Raw genomic sequence first — 20000 nt, 5'->3', positions numbered from 1 at the left:
GGAATTCAGGAAGATGTTATGATGGACAGATCAATCGCTGCACTCTTTTATCACATGTATTTATCCTGTAACACTCTTGACATCAAACAATAATTATACTGACCGCAGTGAAATGTGTGAAAATGTAAAACATTGCTTGAAATATTTGCTGACATCAAATATCAGTTAAGAGATTATCACTATTATTATCATCATCATCATCATGTAAACAAATATGAATTAATATTGATTAATTTAAGATCAATAAATGTGAGTATTATTACAGATAAATACAACATAAAAACCCCTGCTCATTAAAACTCAAAAATCCTCTGAATCGCAAGCAAATGTCCAGCGACAAACATCCCGAATAACATCCGAAACAGCACACGGTTTGTCTCAGAAGCGTGTCACTGTTGTATGTTTCATTACTCAATGCACGTGTTCCTTTTACAGCGAGAGATGTGCGAGAATCCTCTGCTAGCACCTTCACAGGCGCCGTGGAAGACAAAGTGCCTGCCGTGTTTAAAAACCGCCCCATCAGGACGCTATTATGAACTCTTTTCCCTCTTAAAGAACTAAAGGCATCCTCGGGCGTCCCGCGGGGAGTCTCTGTTCCTCCTCAGAGCTGCGGTCGTGCATTCCAGCATTATTAGCGTCACATTAAACGGCCTGTCCGCTACACGGGCCATCAAACGCCACACAATACACACTCACATGCTATAGTACGAGCCTGCAGTGTCGCTGCTTTTTAACCTTTGAATATCCCCTCTGGTTTGAGCAAAATAGCAACCAATTTTTCACGCAAATGAGTGACAGAATTGTAAGACTTTGATTTGTAATACTAATTAACAGATTATTCCTGGGTAAATCTTGCACAAGCTGACGTTCGGACTGTAGATGTGAGTTTTCTGGTCGTGGTGTGATAAATGTTTCGCAGGCACCGCAAGCTAACAAAACAAACTGGACTTACCGATGACGGCAATCCAGGAGGAACTTTCCGAACTTTTTTCGTTTGGACTTCTGGAAAAAAGACAGAAAGACAAGAACATATTTAATGTGACACAGTGAACTTGTTCATTCAAGACGCATTATAAAAGAACACAATAAGGACATGGTTGTTGCATCAAAATGTCACAAAACAAAAAAACGAAGGTGAAAAACAGTCACAAATTAAAACTGTTGTCAAAGTTTAACTAAATGTGAAGAACAGTGTGCGTTTTATGTGATTTTCTGGCAGGGTTTCTATAGACAAAACAAACATTTCCTCAAGGTTGGCACCTCAAGGCCTGACGTTTGTCATTTTGTTGCGTTTCATTTTGTGAACAATCGAAATATGGTATTTTTAAAGGTCTTCTGACAGAATAAAGGGACAGAAAATCAATAATCTCTATGAGCCCTTTTGACAGAAAAGATAAAAAAAAAATAACAAAAGTAAAATCTGCGTTCTTGATGCGTGTGACATGATTTCGACATCCACCCGAGCAAAAGGGTATTAACCCTTGTGCGACCTTCGGGACATTTTTGTCTTTTTCATTTTTGTTTTTTCGATCATTCTGGCTGTGTTAATGCCAATGGCATAAATTTAGCCAAAGGTGTGTATTTTCTATAATACATCTATAATACACTGTGTGCACAAAATAGTTACACTCAGGACCTTCAGGACAAAAATGTCCCCATTGAAACCCATTAAAACTGCAATATTTGATCCCAGTGCCATTAAAGCATAAAATCATGAATTCTATGATATTATTCTTTCATTCTGGAGTCCTGGCTTCAAAATTTACATTTGTAATATTTTCCACCAGATGGCGCCATTTTTCTCATGTTTAGCCTATGGAGCAAATACAAGCTTTTCCCCTATTCTCTGTTTGCTGTATTATAGAGCACTGCAGGACAACTGAATAAATGATGCAGATAATATTGTGTGTGTGTGTTGGTATGGAGGTCAGAGTGTGTATTGAGAAATGTGTGTGTGTGTTAAAAAACAACAGTGGCATTATGTAAACAAACTGGCATTTAAAGGGTTAAAATCCTGAAAATGAATATTTGGTAGTTATGATCAGGACTGATGTTGGTTAAAAAAACCTAAGTCAGTGAAAGTGGAAAATAATATTAATATATAATATTTTTATGCCAGTTTTTTGATGTGGACATTTTTGTCCTCTAAGGCCCAGTGTGTGTGTGTGTGTGTGTGTGTGTGTGTGTGTGTGTGTTTTTTTTTTTTTTTTTTATCTGACATTGAACAAATAATAATAATGCATCAAAATCAATGTTGTTGCTAATCTCTGACATATCCCAGACTGTGATAATCCCCCCACAAAAATTCCCCTTAGCATTTAGTATATGGATAAATTATTCATTTTTTGTATTTTTTTCCTAAAAAACAACAGTGGCATTATACAAACAAACCGGCATTTAAAGGGTTACAATCCTGAAAATGAATATTTGGTAGTTATGATCAGGACTGATGTTGATTAAAAAGAATTAACTCATTGAAAGTGGAAAATAATATTAATATATAATATTATTACGGCAGTTTTTTGATGCAGACATTTTTGTCCTCGAAGGACCTCTGAGTATCTTTTTTTTATTGACGCACAAGGGTTAAAACATAAAACAAACGCAATGATGCGAACATTATAGCAAAAGCAGAACAGATTTGTGTGGTTTTCTGAGAAGAAATCAAATGTTTAGCAACAGATTGCAGCGAAGAGTAGGTTTGATGATGATGATGATAGTGGTGATGAAGGACTCACCCATGGAGTCACTGTGCAGGGGTCGTCGCCGCGGGTTTCCTGCGTAATGCTGGTAATACTGCGAGCCCAGTTTGGTGGGTGACACAGTCTCGGGACTGACCATCCCCACCTCACCTCCCATGAGACCAGACTGCACACAAAAAACAAGAAGACATGAAGAACTTCAGTTGCGGAAAAATACACACACACACTAAATAAAAATGACACACATTCCTGAAGTTAAACGCAACCAAGACGTAAAAAGACAGATTCAAGACATCTTCTTTGTTTGTCAAGATGCCTCCGAAAAATCAAAGTGACTATATACTGTATTAAAATAAATAAATAAAAAAAAACTATTGAACAAATATTTATAATAAACGTTCTGAGGGTTCACCAAGTGTTATACAACAAAATAATTACTTAAATGAAAACAGATATAAATATTTTTATTTATAACTTATTTAATTTACACTCATAAATCTGTGCTAAAATTATTTTTGTAAAAGTGATGCTGTCGTGTTAAAGTACACAATTAAAACATTTAAATAAGAGGCCTTTAAATAGGATTAAAGTTGTGTTTTTAAAAAATACATTTACCTTGATTATTAAAGTTATACCTTTTAAATAACTTCAGAAATCTATCCTTGTGAGTGTGTGTCGCACAGCAACACTTACCCTGAACAAACTCTTGCTGTCATTACACTGATCTCATCTAACCTTGCTCTGCTAAACACAGTGAGTTAACGAGAGCGCGCTCGCTCAAATTCGACATGAGAAAAGAAAGCTAGCTGAAAGGAGAGAGAACTGGTGGATATTTTCTCCTGTGGGAGCGCGTTCGGAAGTGCGATCTGGGAAAGACTGCGAGCCCTGGGTGTGAGACGTAATGTAAACTTCCTCCCCAACTTATTTCGAGACACTCAGGGGGTAACGTCTCGGGCTGGGGCTCATTAGACGGCGTGATAAAGTAGGGAGAATGTTTGTGCTGCTCTGTATTCAGATGACTGTTGCTCTCACAACAGATTTAGCAATGCTCGACTAGAGTCGCATTCACATGCAAAACAAGCTAAATAGGCCAATTACGCCGCGGCCCCTGGTCGCAGGCCTCCCCGCAGAGGACAGCGCGGTCTGCCGCCTTTCACAGGATAAAACAAAAGAGTGCTTGTCTTAAATAAGTCGCCCCCTCTCCCAGTTAGGGAGGTTTTTTTTTTTTTTTTTTTAGGACTAGGGGGAAACTGGGATGCTAAAACAAAAGTGTCTCATTTTCTCCGGGACGGAGCGTTTCTCCAATGTGCGCTGTTGCCCGGCAACTACGAGCTGAGGAAAAAAAGCCCGGCCCGGCGCGTTCCACATGCCGAGTCTCATGCCCAGTTTCAGAGCAGGCTGGCACGGGTAGCCAGCTGGCATCCAGAGGAAATATTAACAAAGATAAATGACACACACCTGAAGACGCCCGTGAAGGATTACCGGGCCGCATTAATAACAGCAGGCGCATGCTTGCATGGGCACCAAATGATGATTGCGAGAAATGGATAAGACATTAACGTAATTGCAAGAGTGCAACAAACAAAAATAAAAGACAAAAGAGGAGAAAGTGTGTGAGAGAGAGACCCATAGAAAGAATCACTGATGAAAACTCTTCAGTATCTCAATCATTTCTCCTAAATGGCAATTATATTCACTGAAGTCTGAGATGTTTCTCTTGAGACTTCAGTGATCTCATTTGTTTGTCTATTTTTATTTTTGTTTAGCTCAAGGTTTGTCATTTTGTATTTCTCCTAATGAATTTTAGGAGAAACATCTGAGACACTTAAACAAAACATTATTGAGCACTCAATTAAGTTTCCGGCTCTATCAAAGAACAACCTCTGAGCAATAGCATTTTCCTTTGGGATAAGAAAGCCCATCCGAAAGAAAAATCAGACTTCTCTTTAACATCTCAACTGTTTCTCCTAGTTTGCAATGAGATAAAACTGAGACCAAACATCTCAGTTGTTTCTCCTTAAAGGGACAGTTCACCCAAAAATGAAAATTCTCTCATCATTTATTCACCCTCATGCCATCCCAGAAGTGTATAACTTTCTTTCTTCTGCAGAACACAAATGAAGATTTTTATACGAATATCTCTGCTCTGTTGGTCCATACAATGCAAGTGAATGGTGACCAGAACTCAGAAGCTCCAAAAGGGACATAAAGGCAGCATAAAAGTAATCCACATGACTCCAGAGGTTTAATCCATGTCTTCAGAAGTGATATGATAGGTGTGGGTGAGAGACAGATCAATATTTAAATCCTTTTTTGCTAGAAATTCTTCTACCTGCCCAGTAGGGGGCAGTATGCATGAAGAATGTGAATCACAAAGAACACAAGAAGAAGAATGGGAAAGTGATCTGTTTCACACCCACACCTATTATATTGCTTCTGGAGATATTAATTTAACCACTGAAGTCATCTGGGTACTTTTATAATGACTTTATGATGATTTTTGGAGCTTCAAAAATTTGGCACCCATTCACTTGCATTGTAAGGACCAAAAGAGCTGAGATATTCTTCTAAAATGTTTCATTTGAGTTCAGCAGATGAAAGAAAGTCATATACATCTGGGATGGCATGAGGGTGAGTGAATGATGAGATGAATCAATGATGATTTCATTTTTGGGTCAACCATTCCCTTAAGAACAAGACTCCAGTGATCAAACTGTTTGTCTATTTTTACTTTTGCTACGGAATTTAAGGACAATATTTCTATTTCAATAAACCATTACTATGTTCTCCATTAAGTCTCCTGAGCAATATCTTAGCAATAACATATTCCCCCCTGGGACAACATAGCCCATAGAAAAAAAAAATAAAAAAAAATCACAAAAGAAATCTCTTTAATTTAATCTCAAGTGTTTCTCCTGTGCAGCATTGCAGGAATGAAATGAAATTTAGACCAAATGGAAACATTTTCTTAAGTCTCTTGCTTCTGTTGTTTTTTTCTCTTAACTATGAAAAAGACTCCAGTAATCTCACATGTGTATCCTCTAGAGTCTCAGAAGAGACATCAACACTGTCTCAAACTGTGCTCAGATTTGCCAAGACACCCAAGTCTGCAATCAAAAGTCTCAACATAAACTGGAGCATTACTCACCAAATTCTTCGAAGACCAAATTAACCGAGCTCTGCTATTCATTTTGCTTATTTTTTCTACAAAGGACTTTTATGAGGAACATCTGAGTCAAAGTTGTTTACCTAAATGAAACACAACTTTGGAGTGGACTCCCTGAAGTCTCCAGAGCTATGAAAGAGCAACCTCTGAGCATTAAAACTTTCTGGGGAGAATGAGAAAGAAACAACCAGGGAGATAGATGGTTGTGGCAGGAAAGAACGAGTGCAGAGGGAAACTGGGAGGCTAAAAAGAGCAGAGTTGTGAAATAGACAAATGAGGTCTCCGGTGGGCTCTCCATCTCCTCGGGTCGCTCCATGCTAAATGGCCCGCGGTCTGCTGGTCTGGTAGACCCATAGGGGGCCATTCCCCTAGGACCAGCGGCCCTCAAACCCCCTTGAGGTAAGGCCACCGCGGGCCACCATAGATGCGGACCACCCCTTTAAACTTCAGCCAAGCTCATGAGGAGAAGAGTCGAGAACATCAGAAACCTCTCATTCCCAGAAACCCAGAGAGATCAAACCTCAAGCTAATGAGAACAGACAGCAGAAACACATGAGAAAACACTGAGAGAACAGATGTATGACTCTTCAGTTCAAGACTCTCCAGAGAACATGATCTTGAAGAATTATTGTTAGAATTATTGCATAACCTCTGCGCTAGGCAAGCGCTAGTATCAAATTCTTTTACGGTAAAATTGCTGTATACAGTATCATTGTAGTATTGCATTACATTAAAAACAGGTTGAAAGGTAAACAAACTTTTATTGTTGTTCTTAATGACAGGATTTTTCTTTCTCCCCAATTTGGAATGCCCAATTCCCAATGCGCTCTAAGTCCTCGTGGTGGCGTAGTGACTCGCCTCAATCCGGGTGGCGGAGGACGAATCTCAGTTGCCTCCATGTCTGAGACCGTAAATCCACGCATCTTATCACGTGGCTTGTTGAGCACGTTACCGTGGAGACGTAGCGCGTGTGGAGGCTTCGCGCTATTCTCCGCGGCATCCACGCACAACTCACCGCGCGCCCCACCGAGAGCGAGAACCACATTATAGCGACCACGAGGAGGTTACCCCATGTGACTCTACCCTCCCTAGCAACCGGGCCAATTTGGTTGCTTAGGAGACCTGGCTGGAGTCCCTTCAGGGGTGGTAGTCAGCGTCAATACTCGCTGAGCTACCCATGTCCCTTAATGACAGGATTAACTGCTTTTTTAAACACCAAATTTACATTTTAAATAAAACATTTAAAAATAGCAAAGAAAGTCATTTTGAAAAGATCCGTGAAAATATAAGAAACTAAATAAACAGTCAAATAAAATTAATTAAATAAGTTAAATGAAAAACTACAGTAAATAACCGTTAATTAAAATAAATGAACATTGAATAAATAAATATAAAATTAGGGCTGTCAATCAATTACATTTTCTAATCCGATTAATTACATGAGGTTCTGATTGATTAATCAAATTAATCGCACATCAAACAAAGGTCATTTATAATATAATAATAAAAATAATATTTTTAATTGTTGGTCTATGTACTTGTGCGTCACACGGATGATTTTGGAGCGTCTCACTTTGGTTGCGTCGCATCTCAAACGTTTTCAGCGCCTCTAATCGTAAGCTCTGTGTTTTTAGGACGCTGTGTCAAGTTCATCGTAGTTTGAAACGCGTCTCGAGACCCCATCTTTGTCCAGCTGTCTTTGAGTGCAAAAGCGCGTCTTTGGAAGGCTAAGCTGCCTGCTCGTTGGTTTGACGAAGTGTGTTGCCTGTACAGCTGGAGTTGCGTGACTGCCCCCTACTGTATCAAGGTGGCTTCAATTGCACCGAAATTAGAAACCTTACTTATAATGGAATTTACATACAGGGGTGCATTTCCCAAAAGCATCATTAGCCAACTATGGTCGCAAGTTCCATTGTTACCAACACAGTAGAACGATTTGGTGTTTCCCGAAACCATAGTTCCAATGAACATTCGCAAATAGGGATGAGTGGTTGGACAGCTCTTCACCTGCGGTTAGATAGTTTCTTGTTAGTTTGCTGCATCATTTCACCTCGCTGAGGCTTCTATATATTTCATTCCATATACTGTATATCTTTCATTCTGTCAAGACTTTGACCAAGTTTACATGCATTTAAGAAAACTGCTTATTCCGGGGTTTTGCATTAAGAAACATCACGTAAATGTGAATGCAGCCGTTTAAGGGATTAAAGGCTGTTAAGAGAAAATGCTTTATCACACTCGGTTTTTGTCAGAGAACATGGCTATGTTAATGCATAAGTGCCATTTATATATTTTTGAAGAGTGCACATGTGCTCAAGTGCATCGGGGAACCCGAAGTCTGATGTAAAGAGAAACCCAACTATTGCGAACACAATGTATCTGTCTCGTTACACAGTGCATGCCACTTTCCTGCCAGCTTTCTTGAGTATGTGTAAATGAGCTATTATAATTTGATATCCACAGAAGTTATTACCCAACCCCCTGTGTAACGTCATAAACGACAGCTCTATATTGTTGAACAAACGTGGTTCGTATAGGGTTTTGGGAAACAGTCGTGACTAGCTAGTTAAGTTCTCCAACGATGCATCATCCTATGGTGGTTATGCAGTGAGTTACATCATTGTACGGGAAAACCACCCCAGGTGTGGGCGATGATTCCATACATTTATCACGTTATTTTTCATTTAATTAATTGCAAAAAATGAACGTGTTAAATCGACAGCCCTACTTAAAATATTTCGGAATTTACCCTTTTCAAAGGGGGATAAAGCGTCGATCCTCCTTACCGGCACATGTCTACTTGACTGAAATTATGTTTCTCATGATCTTTAAAACCTTTTTGATCTGAAGAATTCTGAAGAATTATGCTTTAATACTTTAAATTCATTTTAATAGTTTTAATTAATTTCTTTACAAAACTAAATGTATTTATTTTTTAAACATGCAACATCATGAGGTCATGTGACAACAATGTAGCATACTACAGTTTGAATTGTTTATCATTGCATACTGTTTACTGGATTGTATACTACTTTTTTTTTTTTTACAATAGTATACAGTATAACCTGTGCAGTATGCAGAAAGCAGTATGCAAGTTCTCCATTCAGAACACAGCCACACTCAGATCAAGACTGTTCTGGAATGGCCTCTTCACATGACACACACACACACACACACACACACACTCAGCGTTGAGTAATGAGGCAGTGATGAGCGCTTCATGCAGCGCAGGGTCAAAGATCAGAGAACTGTCTCAGCAGCTGCCGAACAGCACAGTGATGACACAGCAGAGAGAGAGAGAGAGAGAGAGAGAGTGTGTGTGAGTGTGTGCAGTGAACTAATCTACCTTTACACACAATGACTGAACACTCACACACACACACACACACACACACACACACACACACACACACACACACACACACACACAGACACACACACGCACACACACTCACACACACACACACACACACACTCACACACACACACACACACTCACACACACATATACACACACACACACACTCACACACACACTCACACACACAGGAAACTGATGCATGTGAGCAGGATGGAGGCATTAATTATATTAATTATATACAGCAAAGCACACCTGTACACAAACACACACACACGCACACATTCATACATACATATGAACATATGTATGTATGTGTGTGTGTGTGTGTGAGGTGACAAAGTGTGTAAAACATTCTCTTAAATGATGTGTCGTGACAGTTCATTCCTGTTCATTCTCTAATGTCAGCGGACCGCTGTGTGTTCAGAGTTTGATCTGAGAGACTCATCCAAACCATGTACATCAATACTGATTATAGATATTTAATATTTCATTGACATGTATAACAGCAAGATCCTGTAAATGTGTCAGATTCCATCAGTCATTTTTTTTATGTTAACTCACAACTGAGATTTTGTTTATATTGCAATTATATTTCCTAGACAGCAAAGACATTAAATGCTGAAAAAGAGAAAAAGACTCCAGTAATCTCACAAGTGTCTCCTCTAGTGTTTCAGAAGAGATTATTGTTTATAAAAACTGAGGAAGATCATTTAGATCTGCTTAAGGCTGGGTTTCCCGATAACATTGCAACTTAAGATGTATTGATGCTCAATCATAGAGATTAATGAGAGTGATGCAATAAATGCATGGAACGTGAATGTAAGTAATGTGAATCTCTCACGTAGCCTGAAGTTTTTGTCATGTAATTTAGATCACGTCGCATGTGCAGATTGTGGAGACTGCCTATTGATTTCATAGCGATTTTTTCAACACTTTTTTATTCTCTGAAAAAGTTTACAATGGCTTTCCAATGATCAAAATATGTTAATTTATTAAATGTCCCATTGTCTTTGATAAACTGTGAAAGATGCCAGAAAGATATGTTTAAGTTGCACTTAATGGACTTAAGAGTGGTTCAAAGCTTTTACAAACTACTTAGATAACGATGCTTTTGGGAAACGCACCTTAGAGATTAAGTACTACTTAAGTGCTACTAACGTCCTACTTAGTGCTATGGGAAACCCAGCCTAAGTCTGTATCTTTGACAATATCAACCCACATAAGAGAACAATGGCAATCTAATGTAGAATTGTCTTTTTACATAAAATAATGCAGCCTAAAACTGAAAAAATATGTGTGTACTTTCTCTGAAGGTTCGGTTTTCATCATCGATTTGCCTTTTGTGAAAAAAGGTTGTGCATATGAGCTGACATCACTTCTGTAACAGCTTTTGACTGCACCCAGCAGCTAAACAATTTGCATAAATACATTTGATTGAATAAGACTTGATAAAATGCGCTCATTCATGTTTTGGAGAAGAGTGAAACTGAACTATGCCAAGACAAGCTTAAGCACGCGTGCTCCGGTCCGGAACTGGACCATGGATTGCTTGAAGACTGCCGATGCTGTTATTGCACATGTTGAGTGTTGTTAAACTCACCGCTGAGTTTGGCGCAGAGAGGGCTCGGGTGTTTACACCATGATTTTATCAAAATAATTTGGAAGGTCAGATAAAACTGATTTGCAGGCCTCATCGAATCACTGACTTACATTAAATAAAGACATTACATCGTACTGGGAGACTCTGAGAGGTAATAATACGCAAGAAAAACTGCCGGTACTCTGTAGACTAAATTACAGAAGTACGGTGTACCGCTGCGTACCACCCACTTCAAGCACGTCTGAGATCTCAACGTCTGCAACCAAACGTCAGAGATGTCTATGATTGCTGTGCTATCCACATTAATTTTAGAGCTCTGAAGTCTTACTGTATGTCAACAACTGACCCATTTCTTTTTATTTCTCCAAAGAAATTGAGACTAGAAGTAGACCGATGTATCGGTTTTACTGATTAATCGGTGCCGATAGTTGCTTTTTGGAACTATCGTTATCAGCAAAAACTATGGTGATAGTTTTTTCATCATTTGAAAATTAGAGACCCTGGTCTGTTTCGGGATCGTATATACATAAAGTCCCATGTTATTCACCAAATCTTATTTTTTCTGGCTACTTAGTGGATTTTGGTTGAACAATAAACTGCATCTGGGATTTTGTTTCATTAGGACTCTTTGTCTGTGCCCGTCATAGTGAGGAAAGTCTAAGAATTTTTTTTGATATTCTATAAATCAATTTTAAAAACTATCGGCCAATTAATCGGTTATTGTCATTAACCTTAGTTATCGGTATCGGCAAAATTCACTATCGGTCTGCATCTGGGATTTTGTTTCGTTAGGACTCTTTGTCCGTGCCCGTCATAGTGAGGAAAGTCTAAGAATTTTTTTTTATATTCTATAAATCAATTTTAAAAACTATCGGCCAATTAATCGGTTATCGTCCTTAACCTTAGTTATCGGTATCGGCAAAATTCACTATCGGTCTGCATCTGGGATTTTGTTTCGTTAGGACTCTTTGTCTGTGCCCGTCATAGTGAGAAAAGTCTAAGAATCTTTTTTGATATTCTATAAATCAATTTTAAAAACTATCGGCCAATTAATCGGTTATCGTCCTTAACCTTAGTTATCGGTATCAGCAAAATTCACTATCGGTCGACCTCTAATTGAGACAAAGTTGATACTTCAAGGAAACATCACTGAGTCTCATCAGCTCTTAAAAAGCAACATCTGAACAACACAATGTTCCTCTGCGAACACAAACTTATTTCTGACCTGAAACACATGCAGAACTTTGACATCATGAGCGTGTCGAATATCTGAACCAATCAGAAGCTTCCTGACCTCCCCGTCTTTAGTCAAACACAGATGGCTGGCAGATAGACAGATCAACCAGTGGAGAGTGAGACAGTTTCAAATGAGTTTCATATTAGCGTCAAAACAATCCACTGCAAATAAGAAAAACAGGAGAGAAACAGAGAGAGAGAGAGAGAGAGAGAGAGAGAGAGAGAGAGAGAGAGAGACAGATCCTGTTCACAGACATGAGTTTAGGTGTTTAATAAAGTATTTCCATACAGTCACACATCAGACAGACCTCCGCTCACCTCACAGCCTCATATCGCCACAGTTACAGTGGCTTAGGACACACGCACACACATTACACTCCCGCCGGTGTCAAACTGAATGCTACACACGGCCAGCGAAAAGACGAATCGTTCACACTCGAGGTTTTTTCCTGATGGAAACACAGTGAGACAAACACCTCCGACACGGATCAGAAACAGAAGCCCAAATCTCCACCTGTCTGCCCCTCATCCTGTCTCACTCTCACTGGCAGAATGCCTCAATACCACACGTCCTCAAAACAGGAAGTGAGTGGAGCGAACTAAACATGCAGCAATTCTCGCTCACGACATCTGAAGCAATCTGTGCGGTAGAACGCAATGAAAAGGTAAATGCGAGCATAAATGAATATTTGTAAACCCATTAAAGTGGAGGTGATGTGAGCGGCGTCTTAAAATAGACGAGTGTTTGTGTGTGTGTGTGTGTGTGTCTAAGAGTCCTCACACTGATTTCTGGCGCTCCTCACCTAGCAGACTTTTATCGCAGGAAGAGGAAGTGGATGCAAAAAGACGGCAGGTGAGTACACACACAGAATACGTCTTATTACAGCAGGGCTTTTAACAAGATGCAATTAACACACAGACGTGCAACAAGGAGAAAAGTACTTGAGCAGACAAGCAGCTAAATATGAGAGATATGTGAAGAGCAAACACACAAACACACACACACACAAACACACACACACACACACACACACACACACATTCCTAAGATACTTCCACAGCAGACTAATGCATCCCCCTCCACACACACACAAAGCATGCATTTTTTCATATACTGTATGATATTGTCATGTGGTGTTTATTCTCTCTGACACAGTAAAAACACATCTGCAACTTAATGATAAAAGTCAAACCTCAAAAGCAGGCTTGTGTTTTTGTTTGTGTGTTTTGTAAACTCATATTCACACAGTGTAACTCAGTTACATCCATACACATAATAAACACTAACCCGGTAATAATTCATGTCAACTCGTCCCATAACTCCTGCTTAGCGTTATTATTTTTACATGGTATATTACAGCACACCACCAGCTGAGGCCCTCCGTGTGTGTGTGTGTGTGTGTGTGTGTGAGAGAGAGAGAGAGAGACAGACAGAATTTTGTTTTTACAAACACCTTTAGATAAATATACTAGATAAGGTGTTCTGGTTGGTTGCTTCCCCACCCTCGAGTCTCTGCTCTCTAGATCTGACTGGAGTCTCTCCTTCACTGTAAGTCTATGGGATTTTTTTCAGATGAAAATGGTAAGTGGGATCTCTTAGTAAAGTAACAGCTCACCTGTCCTCAACAAGAGCTGTGATGTATAATTGGGGTTTTTGGCAGCACAACTGGTCTTCTCTGCTGCCCTCAAGACTGTAATGACCCAAAGCAGTCTAAACATGTCCCCTAGCTAGTGAGCTTCCCTTAAGAGAACCACCTCATCTGTCCATTCAGGTACGAGGAAACGCATCTGTTGTACTTGCAAACTAGGTAAGACGAGTTATGCTGCAAATAAATACATTTACCTGGTCTTATTTTAAATGATTCATAAGTGCATATTACTCCGCCTCTAAAGCGACTTTTATAGTCATTTACGTGCCGCGTTCTACGTTTCTCTGCAGTTTCCTGGGGAAATAAACACTAGAGGCGCTACAACAACTGTGCGATTTTCATAAAAATCACGACTTCAGCAGCTGATTATGACTTTATAAACACTTATTTCTCACTCTATAACTCACACACTGCTTTGTTTTTGATGATATTGAAACACTTTTACTCTAACATTTGAAAAATGATACATTTTAACGCTTGTGTTATAGACCCACCTACATTTATGCACTTATTCCAATGTGATTAGCTTGTGTGGTAGCTCACCTGATAGAGCGTCGGACTTTGAACTCCGAAGTCAACGGTTTGAGCCCAGTCAAGCATGCAAGCTGACACGTGTCACGATAGTGTCATAGAAGCAACACAAAATTACGTGGTTGCTTCAGAAAATGAACTTTCTGTGTTGTATTTTGCTTTTAGGTTTAGGTAAAAGTTTACTCATTAAAACCATCTAATATTCACCTTAAAACCTCGTCTTATTACGATTTCACTCGCTTTTGCCGCCCCCTGCTGGACATTTCACTGAGAAACTGCAGCCAAACGTGTAATAAGGCATGCCATTTCGTTTCGCAAAAATACTGCCACAGTCACGTAATGTTCATGAAACCAGGCTGTCACTTTCAGCTGATGTCATCATCATTATTTTTCTACCACCTGTCATATAGACACTATTCCATGCACACATTTACATGCACACCAATACTCTGATTAATCGCTGAGAAATGTGATGTTTTAATGCTTTTTTTTTATAAATAAATTTTTATTTTATTTACTTCTTCTCCCCTTTTCTCCCAATTTGGAATGCCCAATTCCCACTACTTAGTAGGTCCTCGTGGTGGCGCAGTTACTCACCTCAATCCGGGTGGCGGAGGACAAGTCTCAGTTGCCTCCGCTTCTGAGACCGTCAGTCCGCGCATCTTATCATGTGACTCGTTGTGCATGACACTGTGGAGACTCACAGCATGTGGAGGCTCATGCTACTCTCCACGATCCACACACAACTCACCACACACCCCACTGAGAGCGAGAACCACTAATCGCCCCATGTGACTCTACCCTCCCTAGCAACCGGCCCAATTTGGTTGCTTAGGAGACCTAGCTGGAGTCACTCAGCACGCCCTGGATTCGAACTCATGGCTCCAGGGATGATAGTCAGCGTCAATACTCGCTGAGATACCCAGGCCCCCTTTTATAAATTAATATTTATAAATATTGCAAATATTTCTTTAAAATACAGCTTGGCATAAGGAAAATTACTCTTTTTGACCGATTTACAAAAAGAATCACTTCATAAGAGTCATTTACAACTACACTAGATGTGCTGTCTGTTTTGATTCACTAAAAAGAATCGGTTCATAAGAGTCATTTGTTTGTGATTCGGAATACAAGCACTGGATGTTGGTAAAGCGTTTACATGCCTGTATAAAGCGACTGAAATAGTACTTCACATATCTTACTACGATTATCATTACTCTGATTATTAGCATAATCACAATAGAATAATGGCAGTATTGTGTTTACCTGAGCAACAGTTTGCCTTAATTGTATTGTAATCGCACAATGAGGGTGCATGTAAACGCAGCCATTGAGAGCCACATATCTCTAGGATTTAATCATATAGGGAGATGCAAAAATGAAAATTCGTTCTGAATCAGAGTCTAAAAGGATATTAAGACATCTTCAATACTTCTGTAGTTATAGGCACTCCGACTTTGGCAAAAAAACACACACACAAAAAAAGTGTTTTTTGTTTTGTTTTTTCAACATTTGACCTGGAATAGCCCAATAATTATCGTTAGGAGTATGTTCAAATTCCAACTAGTAAGAGTGATGCTAAGGCTTGGCAAACACCACTGATAAAACCTGAGAGGAGACCGGAGAATCTGGAGAGATTCTCCAGCGTGAACATTAAATGTAATTTTCAAAGCAATATAGCGTGGATAAATGAGAGAATTATGAGCTGATGAAAGCAGATGAGGAGCGGCTTTCCCTCATGGTGATATCGAGACTAAAGTCAGGTGGAATTTAACGTTAAGGTTTCTGCATATAATTCATCCACTGGATTTTAAAGTGACACAAACGCTGTCGGATGCGTTCCACTCTTCTGTCACTCACATCTCGACAGTCTGTCTGTCTCTGATGGGTTTGTCTTGTAAACTGTCAGGAAAGATTAATTTGAGCACGAGCTCCCGGTTCTGAGACCTGCCGGCGATCCTGAAAAATCAAACGAGCCACACAACTTCCTCAAGAGTTTCTGCAACAATTTACATTTTAACACCAATCACATCACTTCAGAATGCATTTGCATGCTGGAATAATTAGTGTAATTTTCATGACTGTCATTCTTCTGAGGTAACTTAAATGTGAAGTGTGCCATTTTTTTTTTTATGTTTAAAATACTTTCTCGTATCTTAGTTCAATGTGAAGAGACAACTATAAGTGAACCACAGGTATTTTAAACACTGTGACTCTTTTTATTAACGTTCATCTGTTTGTTTGAGTGCCCCGAAATGTCAACTTCTAACTTAACCAATAGTGTGAGTTTGGGGTGGATCTGTTTGGCTGACCAATGGAAGATGACCAGTGATTTGATAAAGCTCCTAATATTAAAGGGACAGCATCTTAAAGACATGTTGCTTGTGAGTAGATGTGCAAAAAACACTAGTGTGATGCAGTGCAACCAAAGTGAGACGCTCCAAAAACATCCGTCTGATGCACGAGTAAACTGACCAACAATTAAAAATGGAGCAGGGGGATGTAGGCCAATAACAGGGTTATGTTCAATGGTATGGAAATAAAACAATCAATATTTTGACTTTTAAAGACACTTTTCGTATTGACTAAATGCTTTACAGAATTTGAATTATCTGCATTATAATACTATATATTATGTAGTATAATTGTAATATTTTAATTGCATACTGTATACTAAATTACCTTTATTTTGAGGGTCCTTCTCAGTAAATATTGGTACACTATATTGCCAAAAGTATTCGCTCACCCATCCAAATAATTGAATTCAGGTGTTCCAATCACTTCCATGGCCACAGGTGTATAAAATGAAGCACCTAGGCATGCAGACTGCTTCTACAAACATTTGTGAAAGAATGGGCCGCTCTCAGGAGCTCAGTGAATTCCAGCGTGGTACTGTGATAGGATGCCACCTGTGCAACAAGTCCAGTCGTGAAATTTCCTCGCTACTAAATATTCCACAGTCAACTGTCAGTGGTATTATAACAAAGTGGAAGCGATTGGGAATGACAGCAACTCAGCCACGAAGTGGTTGGCCACGTAAAATGACAGAGCGGGGTCAGCGGATGCTGAGGCGCATAATGCGCAGAGGTCGCCAACTTTCTGCAGAGTCAATCGCTACAGACCTCCAAAGTTCAAGTGGCCTTCAGATTAACTCAAGAACAGTGCATAGAGAGCTTCATGGAATGGGTTTCCATGGCCGAGCAGCTGCATCCAAGCCATACATCACCAAGTGCAATGCAAAGCGTCGGATGCAGTGGTGTAAAGCACGCCGCCACTGGAATCTAGAGCAGTGGAGACGCGTTCTCTGGAGTGACGAATCACGCTTCTCCATCTGGCAATCTGATGGACGAGTCTGGGTTTGGCGGTTGCCAGGAGAACGGTACTTGTCTGACTGCATTGTGCCAACTGTGCACATTATGGTGTGGGGTTGTTTTTCAGGAGCTGGGCTTGGCCTCTTAGTTCCAGTGAAAGGAACTCTGAATGCTTCAGCATACCAAGTGATTTTGGACAATTCCATGCTCCCAACTTTGTGGGAACAGTTTGGGGATGGCCCCTTCCTGTTCCAACATGACTGCGCACCAGTGCACAAAGCAAGTTCCATAAAGACATGGATGAGCGAGTTTGGTGTGGAAGAACTTGACTGGCCTGCACAGAGTCCTGACCTCAACCCGATAGAGCACCTTTGGGATGAATTAGAGCGAAGACTGCGAGCCAGGCCTTCTCGTCCAACATCAGTGTCTGACCTCACATATGCGCTTCTGGAAGAATGGTCAAAAATTCCCATAAACACACTCCTAAACCTTGTGGAAAACCTTCCCAGAAGAGTTGAAGCTGTTATAGCTGCAAAGGGCGGGCCGACGTCATATTAAACCCTATGGATTAAGAATGGGATGTCACTCAAGTTCATATGCGTCTAAAGGCAGATGAGCGAATACTTTTGGCAATATAGTGTATGTTATTAATTGCAATTAATTCGATTAATTAATAGGCACATCATGCAATTAACCTGATTAAAGTTTTTAATCAATTGACAGCCCTGATAATTATTATAAACATATAAGTCTGTTTGGTGCTTCTACTTGCGCAGACTGACATGCTGCAGCTTTAAACATGTTAAAGAAGAAAAATACAAAAAGTAGACTTCAATTAGAAAACTAAATGAACATACAGTAAAGCTGTTGAATGGAAACAGGTCTATTCTTGATGTTATATCAGGCATTTCCATATGCATATGTCTTTTAATATTAACATGTTTGACTGGTGATAGATTGTACAGTCTAACACACTCACACACGGATATATACTATATACACACACTGTGAACCGTTTAAATTTATATACAGTATGTGCTTTAACAGAAGTGCGCTACAGGGGCCATCTGCTAACCGTACTGGCTGCAACCCAAACAAACCGTTTGTTTATTTATTTATTCGATGACAGAAATGGTAACATCTGCTGTTACATATTAACTTAAAAAATATTTCATGTAGAGTAATGCAGAAACACTATCAGTACTGTAAAGAAGTGAACAATGTATACTGTAGTTTAAAATGGTTACAAACTTTTTTCAGAGATCCCAACAATGGCTCAAACTGTGCTCAGATCTGCCAAAGTCTCAGTATGAACTCAAACGTTTCTCATCAAATTCTCCCAAGAGCTAATGATCTGAGCTATGCTCTCCACATGCATTTTAGAGCTTTATACTCTTACTGTATGTCAACAATTGATCTACAGTGTTGTAACTGCTTAGGAGAAACAACTGAGACCAAGTCTCATACTTCAATAACTCAGCAAGAACATTTTCCTCTGACACAAGGCAGCCAACAGGAAAGAAAAATCACAAACTAGATTGAAACGTTTCAAGACAAACTTTGGGGTTGGCTTAAAAAAGGCCAAAAAATCACAAAGGAGATCTCTTTAATGCTTCAATAGTTTCACCTGGACAGTAATGGGATTAAATGGAGAGCAAATGACTTTGCATGTCCTATGAGCTATGAAAGAGCAATCTCTGAGCAATGACATTTCTGAAACAACACAATCCAGAAGACGAATTATGTGAATTATTCTGTTTTTAATTGCAACATTTGATACAGTTACAGTCCTAGTTAATCATATTATCACATAGATGATTTAAGGGGAAGTGCAGATCAATTCTCAATTTCAAACATTTGTATTCAGGATTTCATTGAAGTATTTGATAAAAACGGATGGTTTAAATGGTCCGAAACAAAACTGCCCTCATGAAGTTAAATTAAGCCCCCATAGGGGGCCTGGGGAGCTCAGTGGTAAAGACGCTGGCTACCATCCCTGGAGTTCGCTAGTTCGCTAGTTCGCTAGTCCGAATCCAGGGTGTGCTAAGTGACTCCAGCCAGGTCTCCTAAGCAACCAAATTGGCCTGGTTGCTAGGGAGGGTAGAGTCACATGGGGTAACATCCTCGTGGTCGCCATAATGTGGTTTGTTCTCGGTGGGGCGTGTGGTGAGCTGAGTGTGGTTTCCGCAGAGAATAGCGTGAAGCCTCCACACACGCTATGTCTCCGTGGCAACGCGCTCAACAAGCCACGTGATAAGATGCACGAATTGATGGTCTCAGACATGGAGGCAACTGAGATTCGTCCTCCGCCACCCGGATTGAGGCGAATCACTACGCCACCACGAGGACTTAAAAGCGCATTGGGAATTGGGCATGAGAAATTGGGTGAAAAAGGGGAGAAAATCCCCAAAACAATCCCAACACTAAGCCCCAGGGGGCAAACT

At 39.8% G+C, this 20000-nt stretch overlaps 1 protein-coding gene across 1 annotated transcript in view; it reads right to left on the bottom strand.

Moving 5' to 3' along the window:
- LOC127430840 (transcription factor 4-like) overlaps positions 1 to 20000 on the bottom strand; it is a 209165-nt gene that overhangs the window by 76540 nt on the left and 112625 nt on the right. The window contains exons 7-8 of the mRNA XM_051680956.1: positions 2739 to 2868; positions 953 to 1002 (exon numbers count right to left, since the gene is read on the bottom strand). Coding sequence (XP_051536916.1) covers positions 953 to 1002; positions 2739 to 2868 — 180 coding nt within the window. The remainder of the gene's footprint in view (positions 1 to 952; positions 1003 to 2738; positions 2869 to 20000) is intronic.

The sequence above is a fragment of the Myxocyprinus asiaticus genome, chromosome 40 (genome assembly GCF_019703515.2).
Source record: "Myxocyprinus asiaticus isolate MX2 ecotype Aquarium Trade chromosome 40, UBuf_Myxa_2, whole genome shotgun sequence".
Taxonomy (NCBI): Eukaryota; Metazoa; Chordata; class Actinopteri; order Cypriniformes; family Catostomidae; genus Myxocyprinus; species Myxocyprinus asiaticus.
The sequence above is the reverse complement of the archived record's forward strand: the minus strand, read 5'-3'. Positions and strand labels throughout refer to the sequence as shown.